The following is a 22,005-nucleotide window of genomic DNA, read 5'->3' on the forward strand; positions in this document are numbered from 1 at the left end:
TTGAAACCACAAAATAGCTGCTGTGGCTCCAGACATTTTATTTGTATTCAAGGAAGCACAAAGGAGGAAAAGCTGCATGCTTCCCTTTAAGCAAAAAAAGCAGAACCTTCCCAATCCCAGAAAATTTTCACTTAAGTCTCATTTCTATGTCAAATGTCCACTCAGTTCCAATGGAGGCTGGTAAAGTAAGTATTTAACTCTCCCAGGCTCTTTAAAGGAGGCGGCAAGGAACAGGGGAGAGAAATCTTATCGTTTTAGCCAACTGCACTCTGTCCCAGTCCTTTTCCTCCTGCTCTCCTCCCTCTGTTGGGATTGTGGGATAGAGGTATTTTGTGAGGATTGTGCCTGGAGTACAAGAGAGAGAAAGTCAGGAACAGGATTCAGGCCTGGAGGTAGGAGGTTTGTGTTACTGGAAGTGTGGCCATTGGCTAGACCATGGCCCTCTCTGGAGTGGGGCTTCCAGGCTCCTTAGTGAGGTGGCTGAACAAGATGGTGTGTGAGGATCTTCCAGCTCTCATGGTCTAGCTTCGTGAGAGCATCGTGTGAAGGCCAGAGAGGAAGGGAGAATGGAGTGGGAAGCAAAGAGTTAGAAACAAATATGTGTGTATATGTGTGCAGAGCTGTAGACATGTTTGTAGGCAATGGGAACTGAAGTGTGGGACTGAAGCATCCCCAGCGCTGGGCTAGCCAAGACAGAAATGAGAGAGCTGTAGGCTATTGTGTGTGACAGTATCCCCAGGCTGGCAGTAAGTACCCCCTGGGGACAGTACCCCCAGGGAGGCAGTAACCTCAGGTGAGCTGTACCCCAGGTGGGCAGGACCCCCAGGTGGGCAGTACCTGGGCCTCAGAGATGGTTCCAGCTCCCTGGCTGGACCAGATTGTGAAGCAGGGAAAGCAGCATGGACCAGCCCTTCATTTTCTGTCGGGAAAGAATGAGTCAGGGCACCTTGGACTCCTCCCTCCCGCCCCTTCCTTCTAGGGAGGCACTTATTTATCATTAGCTCTAAAGCAATAAGAATATCTTCTCTTTATTGAACTCATTTGTGTTTTCTGCTTTTTCTAAAAACCAAGTCTGGGCCTGTAGCAGTGTTTGCCATCTCTTAAAGGAAGAAATTCTCCCTTACCCCAGGCGTGGGCCTAAATTATTTTTAAAAAATAGCTTTGTTTTTTAATTATTATTTTTGGTTTATGAGAATGAAATAGGCTTATAAAGAAGTGACTCATTATGGAAAAATATAAAAACAGAATTTGTGAATTTTTGCTGTTTTTCACTAACTTTGTACATTTTCTTGCTATCCAAGAAAGAAGAAACTACAACTGACTTCATTGTGAGCTCTTTACTTAAAACTGTGGACTAGATTGTTTTGATTATAATGTTTCTTAACTATATAGAAATATAAAATTAAGCATAAACTTCTTATGCTAATAGCTCTTATACTTTTGGGTACCATAAAACCAAAACAAAATTAGAAATCATATACAAACATTACGAAACCAGTAAAATTCAAAACAACATTAATTTAACATGAGGGATAATGATGTTTTCCTGAAAATTAATAAAAATTTACAGTAGGACTGGGAGGCATAAGGCTTTATTTTGTTTTTCCTTTTGTTTTTGTCTTGTTCAGCATGGCTATACTTCTAAGGACAAAGAAATTAAAAATAAATCTTAAACTTTAAGAGTTTTAGTCCTCCAAGTAATACTAGTAATGTAATTTTGAAATTATTTGATTCACGTTGTAGGAGACAGTAAATAAGTAATTACACTAATTGAAACAAAAATTATCAGGTTAAGGGGGAAAAGATACAAACATAAAAACAAAGAAGGGGGAAAACCCCTCTAATATTAAATTTGAATTGGGACTATCAATAAGAACATATGGTTTTTATTTATTTATTTATAAATATTTATTTATTTATTATTTATTTCGTTGCGTTGGGTCTTAGTTGCAGCAGGTGGGCTCCTTAGTTGTGGCATGCGAACTCTTAGTTGCAGCATGCATGTGGGAGCTAGTTCCCGGACGAGGGATCAAACCTGGGCCCCCTGCTTTGGGAGTGTGGTGTCTTAACCACTGTGCCACCAAAGAAGTCCCTGATTTTTTTTTTTAATGTGAATTTTCTAGCTCTGCCCATTGAGAGGGCCCAGGAACAATCATATCTCAGTAGCAATGAGTACACCTAGCACCCAGATTTTGGATTCTAATACCATTTTCCACTGAAAGAGATTAGAACTCTCAGAGAAATGGCTGACTCCAGGCATGGAGAGAGAAAATACAAGGTGAGCTTGCCAGAAAGAAAGGAAGCCTTTTATGATGGCAAATTTTATACGTCAACTCCGCTAGACCATGGTGCCCAGTTGTTTGGTCAAATATTAATCTAGACGTTGCTGTGAAGTTGTCTTGTGGATGTAATTACATCTACAATCAGTTGACTTTAAGTAAAGGAGTTTATCCTAGATAATGTGGGTGAAACTTGTCCTATCAGTTGAAGGCCTTAAGAACAAAAAATGGATCAGAAGGCATTCCACCTCCCTGACTATAACATAAAAGTCCTGCCCGAGTTTCCGGCCTGCTGGCCTACCCTACAGATTGCAAACTTGTTTGTCCCTACCATTGTGTGAACTTATTCCTTAAAATAAATCAAATACGTATATTATTGGTTCTGTTTCTCAGGACAACCCTGACCTTGAAAGACTAATAGGGATATATCAAAAGGACAAGGAACCAGCTAAATGGGACCCCCACAGGCCAAATTTGGAACAATTTGAGCATCAAAAAAAAAAAGAATAAAGAATGAACTGATTAAAAACATTGAATAAATAAAGACCCATGAGACTATAGCAATGTTTAAAATGAAAGAGAGAGAAGATGAAAAAACCCACCTGATTCACTACCTCATTTACTATTATGACTATTATACCAATTCCTTATTCTGGAAATAGAGAGAAAAAATTAAGCATTGATACGATCTTTTTAGCAAGGAATGTAGAAAGAATGTTAGTAAACAATTATTTTTCAATCCTCAATGGAAGAATTGATTTGAGAATGGATCATCAATGGATGCTAAACCTCCCTTAATTGAGAGTGTGCTAGGGATCGGGGACTTGCATGGGGCCAAACTACCATCCTGCCTCTCATCTGCTAATTGCGAGATAAAAACATGCCTTCGCAGTGGGAAGAGCAGGCTGTCACCAGCTTAGCCAAACTGAATATCACTACCAATGGAATCGGCTGGCATTAGGCACCTCCTGTCGTGATGTGGTGTGAAGTGCACAGCATCACGGGGTAGGTGAACCTGCCAAAGAGTGTTTAGACTCAGCTTCCAGTTTATAAGGACTCCAGGGAAGCAAGTCAAACCAAACCCCAAGGAAACACAGTTCAGAATTTGGGACATTCTATAAGACAACTGACCTGGTTTCTTCAAACAGGCAATAGCATATTCCCCCCAAAAGGTGGGGCCTCTTCAAAGTGGACTAAAATGTCTCAGCAACAAATGCAAGCGTGAACATTACTTGAATCCTGTTAACAAAAAAACCCCATATAGGGCTTCCCTGGTGGCGCAGTGGTTGAGAGTCCACCTGCCAATGCAGGGGACACGGGTTCGTGCCCTGGTCCAGGAAGATCCCACATGCCGCGGAGCGGCTGGGCCTGTGAGCCATGGCTGCTGAGCCTGCGCGTCCGGAGCCTGTGCTCCGCAACGGGAGAGGCCACAACAGTGAGAGGCCCGCATACCGCAAAAAAAAAAAAAAAAAAAAAAAAAAAAAGAAAAGTTGGAAAAAACTGTAGAAGCAAAATAACAACGTAAATGTAATGTGATGGAAGACGTTCATACCTTGTAGGGTAGCACTTGGATGCCAGCTCTTGCTGCTATTTTAATTTTCAGGTGCCCACAGGACTTGGTGTCATGAGAAGACTCAATTCTCCAAGCACTTTCTCTACTAAAACTATGGCCAAACTTTTTTACCGGGCGTTATGTAGTTGTTTGGCCTTCTCTTGATGCCGACAATGATGTATAAAATCTTTTATATTTGCCATGAGATACAGTACTTGGTGAGAGTATGACCCTAAGTGGAAATATAAATTCCAGCCTGCTGTGGCTGACAGGTCTCAGTTATAAGGTGTCATGCAGATAAGGCAGGTACCAACATGGGTGGCTGCCCAGTAGGCCTCTATTCTATCAGGGCACTGATTATGGCTCTGTGTCAATTTTAATACTCACTTTCCCAAATTCCCTGTTGCTAAGCATGACATGTGACTCAGTTCTGGCCAATGGGATGAAAGTAAAAATGATTCATTGGGTGGGGCTTCTGTGTAACCTCTGTACAAGGGACACACTTGGGGGGCATGTGGCTTCAATCCTTTACTCTTTGGCTCTCCTGTTGTCCCCCACTAAAACTGGAGGTGTAACAGGCATCTTGCAGCTGTGAGGATACACGTCCCACAAACTATTACTAGAGTAACAGAGTCAGAAGATGGAAGGAAACTGTGTCCTTGATGACATCCTGGAACAGCTGCATTTGCTCTGCACTGCTTTTCCTCAGATTTCTTAACATCTAGGAGAAACAAACTTATATGTGTTTAAGCCAGTGTCTGTTAACATAACTTGCATATAAATACATCCTTGAATGATTCATTTAAAATATACTTTCTGGTGTTTTTTTTTTTACATCTTTATTGGAGTATAATTGCTTTACAATGGTGTGTTAGTTTCTGCTTTATAACAAAGTGAATCAGTTATACATATACATATGTTGCCATATCCCTTCCCTCTTGTGTCTCCCTCGCTCCCACCCTCCCTATCCCACCCCTCTATGTTAGATGTTTAGATTATCATATGTGCCATGAATGTTGATGCAAAAATTCTTAACAAAATATTAGCAAATAGAATTCAGCAATATATAAAAAGAATTATACACCATGACCAAGTGGAGTTTATTCTAGGGGTGCAAAGCTAGCTCAATGTTAGAAAAATCAATGTAATCCATCATATTAACAGTCTAAAGAAGAAAAATTATATGATTGTATTAATGGATGCAGAAAAAGCATTTGACAAAATTCAACACCAATTCACACACACACACACAAAAGAAAACTCTTAGAAAACTAGGAAAGAGGAAACTTCCTTAATTTGATAAAGAACATCTAAAAGAAAGCTACAACTAACATCATACTTAATGGTAAAAGACTAATTCTTTCCCCCTAACATTAGGAACAAGTCAAGTATGTCCACGCTAACCACTGCTACTCAACATAGTATTGGAAGATCTAGCCAGGGCAATATGTAAAAAAACCCCAAAACAACCAAGCCAAATCAAAACAAAACAAAAACAATAAAACTCAAACAAACAAAAAAATGAAATTAAAAGCATATAGATTGAGGAAGGTAGAAATAAAACTATCCCTATTTGCAAGTGACATATTGTCTACATAGAAAATCCTGAAGAAAGAAGACAAAGAAAACCTAAATAAATGGAGAGACATATAGTGTTCATGGGTTGTAAGACCTAATGTGAAAAGATGTCAATTCTCCCCCAAATTGACATACAATGCAATTCCTCTCAAAATCCCAGCAAGAAATTTGGTGGGTATAAACAAGATTATCTTGAAATCTATATGGAAATGTGAAGGAACTAGAATGGCTTTTTCATTTCAGCCCCAACTATTCTGACACTACCCACCCAGAGTTAGCCCAGACCCCACAAATCAAAGGTCACAGTCACCAGCAAGACTACTCCCACTCCGCATTCCAGCCACAAGCGGGGTCCCAGGACACATGTGCTTCTGATGAACTGCCTACAAATCTGCGGGTTCCCATCACTTCCTCAGATTAGATGATTCACCAGAACATCTCACAGAACTCAGGAAAACACTATACTTATAATTTAATTATAAAGAATACAAATCAGGAAGAATCAAATGAAGAGACACATAGGACAAGGTCTCGGGGGATGGCACATTTTTTGTGCCCTCCTCCTGTGGAATCAAGGCACATCAAACAGGAAGATCCACTTAGCTTCAGTGTCAGAGTTTTCATTGGGGCTTTGTTATGTATTGAATCATTGGCCATGTGATTGAACTCAATCTCCAGTTCCCCTCTTCCTCCCCTGAGGTCAGAGGTTGGGCTGATATGACACGCTCAAAGCCCCAACCCTCTAATCATGTGCTTAGTCTTTCTGGTGACCAACCCCCATCAGGAGTCATTGCATCTTTTAGCATAAAATCAGGTGGGATTCAAAGGGGCTCATGAATAATGGACATTTCTATTACTCTGGAAATTCTAAGGATGTCTTCTCTCTTCCAGGAACCCAGGACAGATGCCAGTCAATTCTTTATTATACAATAATAGCTAAAACAACTTTGAGGAAGAACAATGTATGAGGAGACCCTCTATCTGTTGTCATGACTTGTTATATAGCTAGTGCTATTCACACTGTGGTATGAGCAAAGGAATAGACCCATAGGTCAATGAACAAAACAGAGGACCTAGAAATAGACCATACAAGTATGGCCAACTAGTTTTTGACAAATGTAGTAGGAAAATTCAATGGAGGAAGGAAAGTCTTTTCAATGCACGGTGCTGGATCACTGGATATCAATAGGCAACCCAACACCTCACATCTTTTACAAAAATTAACTCAAAATGGATTGTAGATTTAAATATAAAACATGAAGCTATCAACCTTTTAGAAGATGAGATAGGAGGAAATCTTTGGGACCAAAGGTTTTGTGAAGATTTCTTTTTCTTGTTTTTTTTTCTCGGCCACGCCATGCGTCTTTAAGGATCTTAGTTTCCTGACCAGGGATTGAACCCAGGCTCTCAGCAGGGAAAACGTGGAGTCCTAACCACTGGACTGTCAGGGAATTCCCAAGAGTTCTTAAATATGACACCAAAAATGCACTTTCTGAAAGAAAAGAAAAGGATACATTGGATTTCAAAATTAAAAGCCTTTGTTAAAAAAAATCCTGTTAAATGGATGAAAAGAATTAGCTTCAGACTGTGGGAATATATTTGCAGACCACATAGCCAACAAAGGACAGTGATCTAGAATATATAAAGAGCTCTCAAAATTCAACAGTGAAAAAACAAGCAATCTGATTAGAAAAGAGATAGAAGACATGAAGAGACATTTCACTGAAGAGGATGTACAGATGGCAAATAAGCACTGAAAAGGTGTTCAACCTCATTAGCCATCAGCAAGTGTAGACTATGATGAGTGATTACTATACACCTATCAGAACGGCTAAAATGAAAAATAATGACAACACCAAAAGCTGGCAAGGATGCAGAAAGCCTGGATCTCTCATACTTTGCTGGTGGGAAGGTACAATGGTACAGCCACTCTGGAAAACAGTTTGGCAGTTTTTAAAAAAATGAAACATATGCTTCTCATATGACCTGTCAATTGCACTCCTGGCTATAAACACTCTGGGATAAATACCAGAGAAATAAAAATTATGTTCACACAAAAACATGTACACGATTGTTCATAGCAGCTTTATTTGTGGTTGTCAAAACCTGGAGTCAACCCAAATGTTCCTTAATAAGTAAAGGGCTAAGCAAGGTGAGGTACGTCCATCCATATCATGGAATACTACTCAGTAACACCAAGAAATGAACTATGGATGGATGAAAAAAGCCCATCTCAACACATCACATTCTCTATGAATTCCATTTATACGACATTCTTGAAATGACAACATCATGGAATTGGAGAATGAATTAATGGTTGCCAGAGTGGGAGGAGGGTTGGGGGAGGGTGTGACCATGATGGGACAGCACCAGGGAGGGCTTTGTGGGCTGGGATAATTCTGCATCTTGATAGTTACTATGAATCTACACATGTAATGAAGTGACAGAGAGCTATACACATATATTGGACTAACAGCACATTCCTGGTTTTATATTGGATCAGTTATGTTAGATATTACCACTGGGGGAAATGGGGTGGAGGGTACATGGGATCTCAACTACCTTGTCACTTCCTGTGAAACTGTCACTATTTCAAAATTAAAAGTAAAGAGTAATGGCCTATATGGAAAAGAATCTTAAAAAGAGTGAATCTATGTATATGTAAAACTGATTCACTTTGCTGTACACCTGAAGTTAACACAACATTGTAAATCAACTATACTCCAATAAAAATTAAAAAAAAATAAAGTTAAAGAAAAAATGATGGCAAAATAAAAACTTCTTCAGAAAAAAAAATTATTAGGATGGAGTGTATCAGGGCCCACCACCCCAATTGGAGAATCACGAAGTGGGGGCAGAGGGGCTGGGATTGAGCCCTACTGGGTGCAGGTACATTCTGGTTGCCCGGCAGGTGCACTGATGAAGTCAGCTGTACTCGCCCCAGAGGAGAGCGCCGTCTAGTCCAAAGGGTCCAGGTAACGTAGCATCCCGTGCTCTCTGCTTCCCACTCTCCTCTGCTTTTTCCGAGCACTCAGTGCATCAGTGCTGTTGGACACTGGGAACACGGTGATGAGTAAAGGTGGAGGTCTCCTCCTTGGAGGGACAGGTAACACAGTGGAAGAAGAGGTATCGGGTCCCAGAGCAAAGGCGCTGGCCCAGCTGGAGGACTTGGGGAGGTTTCCTGGGTGGCAGGAGTCTTGAACTGAGTTTAGAAAGATGAGCTGGAAGCAGTGAGGCAAAGAAGGAGACGCTGGTTATATAGAGAGGACAGCTGGGGCCGAGCGCTGGAGGTGAGGGTCGGCAGAAAGGGCTGGGCGTGCAGGGAGAGGAAGGTGTGTAGGCAGGCGGGGGCTGGGCCTCCAGGGTGCTGTGCATTAACCTAAGGTATCTGTCATTTATTCTACAGTCCCTGGGGAGGCAGTGAAGGGTAGGAGAATGGCATGATCTGATGAACATTTTTTTTTTAAAAGAACTACTCCGCAGAAAGTGTCTATGGATGGATAATTGTTAAGTATTATAAGTTGCTCTTTACATATGGTACCCATCCGTCCCCCAGCTGCTTGAGTGTTTTTTTGGTTTTATTTATTTATTTATTCATTTACCCATTTTTGGCTGTGCTGCATCTTCAATTCTGTACCACGGCTTTCTCCAGTTGCGGCGAGCGGGGGCCTCTCTTCATCGCGGTGCGCGGGCCTCTCACTATCGCGGCCTCTCTTGTTGTGGAGCACAGGCTCCGGACGCGCAGGCTCAGCAATTGTGGCTCACGGACCCAGCCGCTCCGCGGCATGTGGGATCTTCCCAGACCGGGGCATGAACCCATGTCCCCTGCATCGGCAGGTGGACTCTCAACCACTGCGCCACCAGGGAAGCCCTTGATGAACATTTAAGAAAAATCTCCGTGGGCAGTGGAGAGGGCAAGTTGGTGGGGGGAAGGCCAGGGTCCAACCCAGAGGACAACGCCGGCGGGGAGGTGAGAGCCCTGTGGGCATGCGGAGGAGGGTTCAGATGGAGGTGGACCTGGGGACTGAGTTGACCAGGGCTTTGTAGATGCAACATAGATACAGTGGTTCCAGAGCCCCGGCCAGGCCCCCTCCAAGAATGCCCGGAACTCAGCTTCCTCTGGGCTGCCAAAGTGTCCCCGCCTGGACCCTGGGGCAGGATGGACCCTGCCCTGAGCTACCTCATATCCTTCTCTGAGCTGCCAGGCCAGGAGTCTGCTCACTGCTTGGGAATGTCTTAGTTTCTGCAGATGACTTGCACGGGGTCAGGCTTTCTGAGTGATGCTTGCTGCCGGGACCCGCACCTCCCCCATCCCCCCAGGAGCTGCAGCACCTCCAAGGGTGTCTACGTTGGTGTGGATGCAAAAGTCATTCAAAGTGTGTATGCTTGTTCGGGTTTCTCTCCCACTTGTAGAAATTTTGGCAACAGCACTTTATAATGTTATGGATGATCGTCCACTATTGGGTGCTCCTTCCAAACTGAAGACTCCTTGTGGGCAGGCACCTTGTGGGCAGGGTCCTCCTGTGTGTGTCCCTAGCTCGCAGGGCCGGCTGGCTCAGTGCTGGATGAACACTGACCAGAGATTTCACTGCTTGGTTGGCTGAACTACTCTCCCCAGCCTTTGTCTGTGCACTTAGAGGCAGGCTGTGCTGGGGCCTTATTAGGCTGTTAAAAAACACCTCCCTGCTCCATGTTTACAGTGGGGTTCACGTAAACTGTATATATGTGTATGTGTAAATATACACACACACAGGATAGTATTTGGAATGCTAACCACTGCTTCTCTTATCAGCAATTTGTTACCCGCTACCCTCCCTGGTTCAAACAAATGAGCTCTCCGCTTTCATTGCCTCAAGGAATGGATCAAATTCTTGGTTTTTGACTTTCATTTTTTTTTAATTTTTAAATTTTATTGAAGTGTAGTTGATTTACAATGTTGTGTTAATTTCTGCTGTACAGAAATTATACATATAAATACATTCTTTTTCATATTCTTTTCCATTATGGTTTATCTCAGGATATTGAGTAGAGTTCCCTGTGCTCTACTGTAGGACCTTGTTGTTTATCCATTCTCTATGTAATAGTTTCCATCTGCTAATCCCAAACTCCCAATCCATCCGCCCCCCCCCCCCCCACCGCCCCACTCCTTGGCAACCACAAGTCTATTCTCTATGTCTGTGAGTCTGTTTCTGTTTCATAGATAAGTTCATTTATGTCACATTTTAGATGCCATGTATGAGTGATATCGTATGGTGTTTGCCTTTCTTTTTCTGACTTATTTCACTTTGTGTGATAATCTCTAAGTCTATCCATGTTGCTGCAAATGGCATTATTTCGTTCTTTATATGGCTGAGTAGTATTCCATTGTACATATATCTACTACATCTTCTTTGTTCATTCCTCTGTCGATGGACATTTAGGTTGTTGGCTTTTGATTTTTAAAAGTCTGGGCCTGTTTATAAGCCAGTAGGCTGGGGATGGTACCTGACAAGTTAGTCGAGAGCAAGCGTGCCTCCTGTCAGATCAGAAAGCTATTCTGAAGGTGGGATTGTGGAGAATCGGAGAAGAGAACGTGGCTTCTTCTAGGTTCAGAAAGAGGCCCGACCCTGCTGCCGGGACCAATCCCCGGGGACAGGGAGAGTGAGGGAAATCTGGGTTTGGGAGAATCTGAGAGCAGAGTACACCTTGCCCAGAGTCCCCAGCTGTCACGTGTGAGGCAGGAGAAACCTGCCCATCCTGTCTGGGCAGTGGGCCCTAGGGAAGCTTCAGAAGGTTCCCTGCGGCCCCAACATGGAGGGAGAAACAAAGTGATTCGTTAGGTCTGTTCTGAGAGGCTGCCAAAGCTAGGTGTCCTAAAACCCAGTCATGAGGGAAGGGGGCTATTTCTCCCATGCCCTGGAACAGACCCACGATGCAGCTGGGTGGCTGACACAAGGATCCCAGACTGGAGACAAGGGTGGGAGCACGATGCTATGGTGTGTGGAAGTGGCCAGGAGACACACGTGAGGCCAGAGCTTTCTATGTCTGGAGACATGGGAGCAGGGGGCAGGAGGGACCTGCCGGAGAAAGAAGGGTTTAAGAGGGAAGAGTAAAGCGAGTCAAGTTTTTCCTGCACAGCCAGGACTGTGGCTTGAGATCTGTCCCCACTACCTTTGAATGCACATCTTTTCAGCCATTTTTTATTTAAGGAAGCATTGTTGTGTTTGGGGGTGGGGGGGCAGGACCCATTGAATTGGACATTGTCAGATGTTTACTTAGAATGAACAAAAACTATTATTATGTTTTCTGTCCCACTCTGTAAAATATAAAATGCGAGAAACATGATTTCATTGCAAGAGTGATGCTGGCCACCTGCACCCTGTGAATGTGCATCACTGTCTGCCCGCCACACCCCTACCCCCATAGGTCCACCAGTGAGAGCTCGGCTGAATCCTTGGTGCTTCCACCAGCTCCTGGGGGCCAGGAACTAGGCTGGGGAGGTAGAAACTAGCTTTAGAAGCAATACAGGTCTGCAGGAAATAAGTGAATTATGCACGGTCAAAGACGTGTAACCATAAGCAAATGCAGTATACTTAATGCAGCAAATGTCAGAGACAGAGGAGGTGACAAGGGAGGGGCATATATGAAAAGACAAAAAGGCAGGTGCCTTGGGCTTCCCTGGTGGCGCAGTGGGTGAGAGTCCACCTGCCAATGCAGGGGACACGGGTTCGTGCCCCGGTCCGGGAAGATCCCACATGCCGCGGAGCGGCTGGGCCCGTGAGCCGTGGCCGCTGAGCCTGCGTGTCCGGAGTCTGTGCACCGCAACGGGAGAGGCCACAACAGTGAGAGGCCCGCGTACCACAAAAAAAAAAAAAAAAAAAAAAAAAGGAGCAGGCAGTGACTGGCCCAGTTTCACACCACTAATAATCACAGAGCTGGGGCCTTTTGGCTCTGAAGCCTATGTTGTTGTTGTTATCTTTTTGGTCTATTACCTTTCAGCCACACCATAGACCACACACAGGTCAACAAATGTTTAAAGACATGGGGGAGGCACACAGGGAAGTCTATTATCTTAAAAATTTTTTTGCTCTTGGAGATTTCATTTGCCGGTGGCCAAAGGGAGTTACTGGTTTTTGCTGGAAGCCTTGGAAATATCCTGGGGCTGGTTGGTGGCCCGGTGACTGGCCTGTTCCCCAGCCCCTCCTGCATGCCCTGGTTAAAATGGATGAAAACTGGAGCTGACCATCTGGGTCAGTAGGTTTGGAAGCAAGTAGGTAGAGCCTGGAGACAGGTCCCCTTTCAGAAGGTCCCCTGGAGGGCTGTCTTCCTATCTCTGCAAAGGTCCCCTCCAGGATAGTGGACATGCCCGGGAGAACAGATGGGTATCAGCACTGAGGACCAGCTTGAGCACAGGCTGTGAATGGCATGTCCTTAGCCTCTTTCCACCTGTATTCTGAACGCCTACTCCTTAACTATGTACTTGGACGTCCCAGTTTGCCCAGGACAGTCCTGGTTTAGGTCTAATATCCCAGTGTCATTGTTTTTTCCCAGTTTCCCTCAAACCTACCCAAGTTGGGACATTTCACCTTAATTCAGATGGACCAGGTAGAGGCACTCAAGAGAAACTCTAAGCTGAGGATACTTGTAGCATTAGGAATTCACCAGGGTTGTCTCTCAGAAGGACATTATTTTGATAACAATATATCAGTCGTGACAACTGCAGGTGACCTCACATTGGCTTTAGCAAGAAAACAAATGTATTGGTTGGTTTAGTTGGATAGTGGGAGGTGGGGAGTGGGCAGGATTCAAGCATGACTGAAACCACGTTCTCAAACAATATCGTTATGTCTGTCTCTCTGTCTCTGTTTCTCTCTCTGTCTCCATCTCTCCAACTCTCAACTCTTGTTGACTTCATTTTCTAGGCAGGATCTTTCACATGGTGAGCAAGCTGACTTCTGGAGGCTCCACACTTACATCTCGTGTATTAGCAACCCCAGCAGGAAGAGGAACTTCTGTGTCCTACAGGCATATATTCCTACAAGGCCAGGGAAGACTCTTATTGGCTCTACTGGGGTCATGTGCTCATCCCTGAGCCAATGGTTATGGCCTGGGTGAATGGCTCACCTGGGGTATGTATGCATCATGGTGCAAGGGACAAGGCAGCCTCAAAAAAGAAGGACAATTAGCTGGGCAGAGTAAACTTATAGCATCTGCTACTCACTGTATAGAGCCACCATTTACAGAGTCACTTCTAATATTCCAGGAGCTTTATATATATTGTTCTTTATTTCCACAATAATCTAAAGAGTGTAATATACTCCCATATTGCAGATGACGGTTGAACAGTTTAAATGACATACCCAAGGATGGGCAAGTGGTAAACTGAGGAGCTGACTTCTGACTCTAGGTCTGACTGGCCCTCCCACAATATCACGGTGACATTTTACACTTGGAGGGAGTGAGGATCATTTGAGCCAGGGGCCCTTCTTGGACACCGTATCACACATATGCTGCCGAAATAATGCTTCTGGAAAGACTTAGGCCCCTTTGGTTCTGCCTGTAGATTCTTCTGCATCCTCCCTGTCTCTCTAAAAGATGAAGCCTGCTGTCCCAGGAAGAAGGTATGAAGATGGTCTGTTCCCCATTCTGGAGATGGCCAGGTGCTACGTGATCCCAGCACAGGACCTAGCAGCCTTGTGCCTTCGGGTAAACCTGTCTTCTTCAAGTCTCCACCTGTAAGAGAATGGCACAAAGTTCTACTGCTGTTGAACACAGGATTACTCTGACGGTCAAAAGAGTATAAAGCAAAAATCTTGCTTTGTAAGACAGAATGATGCTGGTGATGCTAAGAGTCATAGTGCCATCTCAGAGCGTCTTACTCAATTCTTGAAGGATAGAGGGAAAACATTGCGCAGTGCTCTTTTTTCTCCAAGGGACAGGAGGACTGTCCTTTGCCCACCTGAGTCCTTCATGGTTTAAAAAATAATTTCCCCAGACCTCACTCTTCAGACATGCAGACCAGCAGGTACGGCACACACTCTTTCACAGCGTGGTTTCCCAACCAGTGTTCCAGGAAACAGTTTCCTCATTTCAATTTGTGTTTTTAATAGCATTTCTTTCTGATTACGAAAAAGTATACAAAAAAATTTGCAAAATAAAAAAGGAGGAAGGGGAAAAAAGACCAAACCCATGCCAAACTGCTCCACCCAGAGATAGCAACCATATTTGTTTTTTTAAAATTAAAAAAAAATTTTAATTGAAGTGTGGTTGAGTTACAATGTTGTGCCCCTCTCTGCTGTACAGCAAAGTGACTCAGTTATCCACATACCTTTTTTTATATTCTTTTCCAGTATGGTTTATAACAGGACACTGAATAGAGTTCCCTGTGCTCTACAGTAGGACCTTGTTGTTTATCCATTCTCTGTATAATAGTTTGTATCTACTAACTCCAAACTCCTAGTTCAACCCTCCCCCCCTCCCCCTTGGCAACCACAAGTCTGTTCTCTATGTCTGTGAGCCTGTTTCTGTTTTGTAGATAAGTTCATTTGTGTCATATTTTAGATTTCACATATTAAGTGATATCATATGGCATTTGTCTTTCTCTTTCTGACTTACTTCACTTAGTGTGATAAGCTCTAGGTCCATCCTTGTTGCTGCAAATGGCATTATTTCGTTCCTTTTTATGGCTGAGGAGTATTCCATTGTATATACGTACCACATCTTCTTTATCCATTCATCTGTCGATGGACATAGGCTGTTTCCATGTTTTGGCTATTGTTAATAGTGCTGCTCTGAGCATAGGGGTGCATGTATCTTTTTGAATTATAGTTTTGTCTGGGTCTATTCCCAGGAGTGGGATTGCTGGCTCATATGGTAATTCTAGTTTTAGTCTTCTGAGGAACCTCCATACTGTTTTCCATAGTGGCTGTACAGACTTACATTCCCACCAATAGTGTAGGAGGGTTCCCTTTTCTCCACACCCTCTCCAGCACTTGGTATCTGTAGACTTTTTAATAATGGCCATTCTGACTGGTGTGAGGTGGTCCCTCATTGCAGTTTTGATTTGCATTTCTCTAATCACTAGTGATGTTGAGCATTTTTTCATGTGCTTACTGGCCATCTGTATGTCTTCTTTGGAGAAATTTCTATTAAGGTCTTCTGCCCATTTTTCAATTGGGTTGTTTGGTTTTCTGTTGTTGAGTTGTATGAGCTGTTTGTATATTTTGAAGATGAAGCCTTTGCCTGTCACATCATTTGCAGCTGTTTTCTCCCATTCCGTAGGCTGTCTTTTTGTTTAGTTTTATTTTATTTTATTTTATTTTTTATTTATTTTTTTTTATTTTTTTTTTTTTTTGCTGTACGCGGGCCTCTCACTGCTGTGGCCTCTCCCGTTGCGGAGCACAGGCTCCGGACACACAGGCTCCGCGGCCATGGCTCGCGGGCCCAGCCGCTCCGCGGCATGTGGGATCTTCCGGGATCGGGGCACGAACCCGTGTCCCCTGCATCGGCAGGCGGACTCTCAACCACTGCGCCACCAGGGAAGCCCTAGTTTTATTTTTTATTTTCTATTTTTAATGGTTTCCTTTGCTGTGCAAAACTTGTACGTTTGATTAGGTCCAATCTGTTTATTTTCATTTTTATTTCTATTGCCTTGGGAGACTGACCTAAGAAAACGTTGGTACAATTTATGTCAGAGAATGTTTTGCCTATGCTCTCTTCTAGGAGTTTTATGCTGTCATGTCGTATGTTTAAGTCTTTAAGCCATTTTGAGTTTATTTTTGTGCATGGTGTGAGGGTGTGTACCAACCACATTTGAATATCAGTTGGGACTATAATGTTGTAGAATTAAATATACTGTATTATACTATTAACAACACATTATAGCATTTCCCCATCACGAAAAAGTAAAAGTGTTATTATTGTTTTGGTAAACATTTCACGTTTGGCTATACTGTAGTTTAATCACAGCTGGTAATAGGCCTTTGTACAGAGGCCTGGGGTTGGGCTTTGGAGAGCTGGAGGGATGCAGGGGCTGGGAGGCCTGCGCTAAAAGGACAGAAGTTAAGGTATACTAATAATCCGTCAGATATTTGCTTGTCTGCTCGGTTATTCCTGCCTCGATATTTGAGGGCTCTTCTGGGCACCAGGCTCCCCTCCCTGTTCTCCTGTCAATGCCCGCTTCAGGTTGCTAACATCACCCCCTCAAAGAGCTTCCCACCACCCCCAGACCCCATCAAGCCCCTGCAACAGTGAACTTTCGAGGGAGGGGCTTCATTGCATGCACCACTGGCAGAGCTGAGCCCAGACTGGTACTTAGTAGGTGCTCAGAGACGTCTGGAGACTGAAGGAGTGAGTGAACATGAAGAGTAACAAGAACAATAATAATCGCCAACGTATCGTCAATTTTGTACTATTATAACGGGATGAACATCTTTGTGATTAAAGCTTTGCTAAAATTTTATATTTCCTATACTTGGGATTCTAGGGTTGAAGAATTTGATGATTCTTAATATATACTGAAAGATTGCTTTCCAGAAATTCTGTATCTGTTATACTCTCAGAAGCAGTATGTGAGAGTATCTGTCTCTCTGGTTTTAAGTAACATAACTTAAAAAACGATTTGCTGATTTGATGAAAGTGAGGGCAGGAACGGTACGTCATTGATTTAATGGACAGTTTTTTTTTTTCTTCTGGTAAGACTGAACTTTTTAAAAAACATTTATTTATTTTTTTTTGGCTGTGTTGGGTCTTCGTTGCTGCGCATGGGCTTTCTCTAGTTGCGGTGAGCAGGGGCTACTCTTTGTTGCAGTGCATGGGCTTCTCATTGCGGTGGCTTCTCTTGTTGCGGAGCATGGGCTCTAGGCGCCCGGGCTTCGGTAGTTGTGGCTCGCGGGGTCTAGAGCGCAGTCTCAGTAGTTGTGGCACATGGGCTCAGTAGTTGTGGGTCATGGGCTCTAGAGTGCAGGCTTAGTAGTTGTGGTGCACAGGCTTAGTTGCTCCGTGGCATGTGGGATCTTCCCAGACCAGACCTCGAACCCATGTCCCCTGTACTGGGAGGCAGATTCTTAACCACTGCGCCACCAGAGAAGCCCAAGACTGAACTTTTAATACCTATGTATTGATGATTTGAATTTCCAGTTTTGTGAACTGTCTATTTGTGCCATTTGCCCATTTATTTGTAGAAATCTTAATGTTTTTCTTATGAATTGTGAGTTCTGTTTTATTTTCAAAGATATTTCTTTAGTTTCTTTAATTTTTTATGTCAACTTTCTTTTCAAAACGGAAATAATTTTTTCCCTGATGGTGAAAACAATGGACTATCCTGGTAAAAAGTAAGACACTAGAGAAAACCATAAAGAAGAAAGTAAAAATCGCCTACATTCCTATCCTTTGGCCTATACTAACATTTTTTGAGCATTTCCTTCCGAACTTTTATCCTGTGTGTTGACAGTATTTTTTGAGGTTTAAAAAAATTGAATTTTTGCGTACCCTCAAACAAGCGTTTTTTTAAGTCAATACTTCCTCCAATGGTTTTGTGCTTTAAAAAGTCTTTCCAATCTAGAGATCAGGTAAAGAATTATTTTTTTTAAAGATAAGAGCTGTGTGTATTTTTTAGTTATGAAGGCAACATAGTATATTACAGAATATTTAGGAAATTAAGGGGAAAAATCAGCCATAATGCCTTGATTGTAACACATCTACTTCCTTGTGCATGGTTCTTTCGAGTCTCTGATCATGAGCACTTACTTTTATGTTGTTGCAAGGATAGTGCATGCACGATTTCCTATCTTCTCCTTTTCACTCATAATTATACTTAAGCATTATTTTCATGTTGCTACACAATCTCTGTAATTGTTTAAAATGATCCTCTAATGGTCTCTCTGGTCGCTGTGCTGTCTAGCTAACCCTATCCTGCTGATAACCATTTAAGTTGCCTCCAATTTTTCTGTCAAGTGATATTTTGAAACACCAAAGTCCAGTGAAGCAGAATCTCCCACTGTTCCCTGGAGGCTGACTGTAATATGATTTGACTTCTGCTCATTTTCTCCTTTCCTCAGAGGAGGACTGGAAGAAATCACTCTTAGAGAGTGGTTTGAAAAATGCCAAACATAAAATTAGGAGGAGAGGGACCATGAAGTGAAAGCTTGATGAGCTTTTAGGAGAAAGCTGCCTTAGAAACTGCACTGTTTAGGTTTTGTTCTTGTAACTCAGGAATCGGGCATGAGTTTATTATAATAATAATTTTGAAAAAATGCCTTCCCCTCATGCAGTGCTTGGTGCTTTTCCTGGTATGCAGTTCCATGTATCAGCTGAGGGCCTTAGTGCTGGAGGGCCTGGGTCTGAATCTCTGCTTATCTCTTTGACCTTCAGCAGCTGCAGAGCCTCAGTCTGTCTTTCTGCAAAAAGCAATAATAGGCCCGGAGGACTGAAGTCCTGAGCACTCTTGGGGAAATACCAGAGGAGTAGCCAGAGAGGTTGCAGAGGAGACTTCCTGGGGAGCACAGGCCAAACCTTTTTCTCCTGGGCCTCGGTTTCTCCATGAGTATGGCAGGCTTGGTGTACGGTCTGCAAGAGCCTTTCCTGTTCCTCCCAGAAGCCTCCAGGGGACCCCTGCCCTGGCTCCTGCCTGGGTGCTGGACATGACCAGTCCTCCTCAACAGGGCCTCCAGGACTCCTCTCAGTACTCAACTCAGCTCACATCCCTGGGACACGCCCTGACTTCCAGGGCGGCAAAGTGCTGTGGCATCCTTCTAAGCCCCTGACATGATTTTGGGGAGGGGTGTGGTGGGATCAGTAAACCCAATGCATGTTTATTAATTTTGAACAAGTGTCATTGGTCTGTTGGCAAAGTTGTCATCGGTGGGTTAGCAATAACCTTATCTTCTCTTTGAATAATGACAATTACTCATCTTTCTTCCATCAGGGCATAGGAGACCACCCAGTGTATAGTGGTTGGAGAGCCTGGGATGTGGAGTCAGAGGTCTGGCTCCAGGCCTCTCTGTGCCTCGTTTGCAGAACGGGAGAAATACTAGCACCTACTTCATCGGGCCGTCCTGGACACGGACCGAGATAATGCCTGCCTATGAGGCACTTAGCAGAGTTCCAGGAACACAGGAAGGCTCAGTACTGTTAGGCTGCTGTTATTATAATAATTATCCGCAAATTAGAAAACCGAGCGCCTGGTTGGCAAGGGACTAGGCAAAGGGGACAGTTCACAGGTGGCGCCCTGAGAACCCAGGTCGAGAAGGGTGAACCTAGAGGCCAGGAGGAGGCCGAGCGTCGAGAGGGGGTGCCCAGAGGTGAGCCCCGGGAAGGAGAGGCGGCTCCGGCTGGGCTGCGCGCTCCAGCCCGGGCTCCCTGATCGCCACACACTTTATCTTTGATTTTTGAAAGCACCCTTCTCCTCCATCTGGCCTCCTTTCCGGGGCTGTGGAAAGGAAAGACGGCCGGCGGCGGCGCCGGACCCAGGCCTGTCGTATTCGTCCCAGCCCCGGGGCGGTGTCATCGCAGGGTCCCGGGAGTCCCGCTCGCCACCTCAGCCGCGGCGACGGTGGGCGCCGCTCCCTCCTCGCCGGCCGAGCGGTTCCGGCGCCCGGGTGGCCCTTTAAAAGGCCGTGTCTTGTCCGGAGGGGGCGGGCGGGGGGCGCTGACCGCTGCCGGAGGCCCGGCCCCTCCTCCCTCCCCCTCCCTCCGCCTGTCCGTCCCTCCCACGGTCCCCGCGTAGCTCGCTAGCTCGCTTGCCGGGCGCACGCTCCGCCTCCGCCAGTCGGCTCGGCGGTCTAGTACGCGGCGTGGAGCGGGAGCCCGGGCCGGACGCGCGGCCGGGGGCCGGGGGCCGGGGCTGGGGGCTGGGGGCTGGGTAGATCGGCGCCAGCCACCGGGCAAGCCTGAGCCGCAATGGCTGAGATGGGCAGCAAGGGGGTGACGGCGGGGAAGATCGCCAGCAACGTGCAGAAGAAGCTCACTCGCGCGCAGGAGAAGGTGAGCGAGCCCGAGCCCCTGCAGCCGCGCCGTCCGGACACCTGTCCCCCACCCCCGCGCCGGGGGCTGGTCCTGACCCCGGGCCCGGCGCTGTCACCTCCAGACGAGCGCTGCCGAGGGCCTAGGGGGGTCCACAGGCTGCGCCCCCCGACGCTCTGGGTGCCCTCTGCCGTCCGCGTCCTCCGTCTCCTCTCACCCCCGGCGGGGTGCAGGAGAGGGCGCAGCTGTTCCTTCATCCCCACCCCCACCCCCGCCGCTTTGTATCTTCGCGGCACCTCTGCAGAGGAGCGGCGGCCCCCGCTCTTCTCCGGGCGCGAGGTCCAGGCTAACCCCGCCCTGGAGGCCGAGGCCGGGAGGCTGGGAGGCGAGGTGGCGCCCCTAGCCCTCCGGGACCACTTGAGCCCTGCGGGCGGGGCCGGCGCTGGGGCGAGGGGGGCCTGCCCCTTGTCCCCAGGGTCGCTTAGTTCCGGGAATCCCGAGGCTGCCCTTCTGCTCGCGGGTGCCTGCGCGCCGACTCCAGGCCTCTGAGCGCTTCCTGCGCCCGCCGTTCCCTCCTCTCCACCCGCCGCTCCACCTTCTGTCCCCGTGGGCCGAGGGAGGGGTCAGGTTTCCCTTCCCGAGAGGTGCCTGCGGCCTGGAAGCTCCGGCCCGGCTCCCGGGGAGCAGAGAGCTGCGCAACCCTCGAGAGGTGCCCTCGCCGGAGCAGGGGCTTCGTGTTTCCGGCCGCGGGGGGAGAGGGTGGCGGCTCCGGCTTTGGGAGCCCGCGGCCGGGGTGGGGATCCGGCCCGGAGGAGGGGCGGCAAGCCGCCGGGGGTGTGGAGGGCCCCGCAGGAAACCCGACCCCTCGGCGCGGAGAGCCACTGTTTGCAGCCGGGGCTTCCAGTGGCCCTCGGACTGTGCAGGAAACGCAGGATTGGGCGGCAGGGGTCCGCGCCCGCCCGGCTTGCTGTCCCTAGCCGCCTCTGGTTTATTGAATTGGATCACGCCAGCTGCTGACGCCACTTCCCCTGCCGACTCCAACTCTGAAATCTGAGATTGCAGAATCAGTGCTGCTGCCAGGGTGGCCCCCCAGTGCTCCCCTGGCCGGGTCTGTCCCCTCTGCCGCCCGATCCCGGAGACCGGCCGGCCTTCCCCCGCCAGGCTTGTGGCTGTTTATAAACAATGACTTTTGCAGCTGAGACCTGCGGGCTCCCTAAGGATGCAGCCACGTGACAGTGGGGGTGGGGGTCGGGGTCGGGGTGAGAGCGGCGGCGGCCTCTGGAGCTTCCCCCGCGCTTCCCTCCGAGTCCTGCAGCTCATCCTTGTGGTCCCGGGCTAAGGAGGTGGGTGGTTGCGTAGAGGGAAGGGCCCTCAGCCAGACTCCAGATCGGGCCTGTCCCAGCTGTCCTCCTCCCCTCCCCAGGGCGGGACGAGGGATTAGAGTACCACAGATAGCTGGCTGGGGGCTGGGAAGGCTTCAGCGCCCAGGTTGGGGGGAGGGGAGGGGCAGATGCCTCTGCCCTTGCTCCCCGCCCACGGCTGGGTAATCCATTTAGGTGCCTGGAGCAGGCAGCTCTGGGTCTAAGCCTGCTTCCTGCCCCTGAGGGGCTGAGGAAGATGAATGGGAAGCCTAGGGAAGGCTGAGGCAGTTTCCCT

At 46.5% G+C, this 22,005-nt stretch overlaps 1 protein-coding gene across 5 annotated transcripts in view; it reads left to right on the top strand.

Moving 5' to 3' along the window:
* The first annotated feature begins 20,190 nt into the window (after window positions 1–20,190).
* BIN1 (bridging integrator 1) overlaps window positions 20,191–22,005 on the top strand; it is a 57,089-nt gene continuing 55,274 nt past the window's right edge. For 2 of the 5 annotated variants that reach the window (XM_060105842.1, XM_060105843.1), the window contains exon 1: window positions 20,194–20,370. In XM_060105842.1, the coding sequence (XP_059961825.1) occupies window positions 20,287–20,370 (84 nt within the window). In that variant the 5' untranslated portion in view covers window positions 20,194–20,286. Of the gene's footprint in view, window positions 20,371–22,005 lie in introns of all 5 variants that reach the window. The other 3 variants (XM_060105847.1, XM_060105844.1, XM_060105846.1) reach the window with 3 other exon arrangements.

Source organism: Mesoplodon densirostris, chromosome 8 (genome assembly GCF_025265405.1).
Source record: "Mesoplodon densirostris isolate mMesDen1 chromosome 8, mMesDen1 primary haplotype, whole genome shotgun sequence".
Taxonomy (NCBI): domain Eukaryota; kingdom Metazoa; phylum Chordata; class Mammalia; order Artiodactyla; family Ziphiidae; genus Mesoplodon; species Mesoplodon densirostris.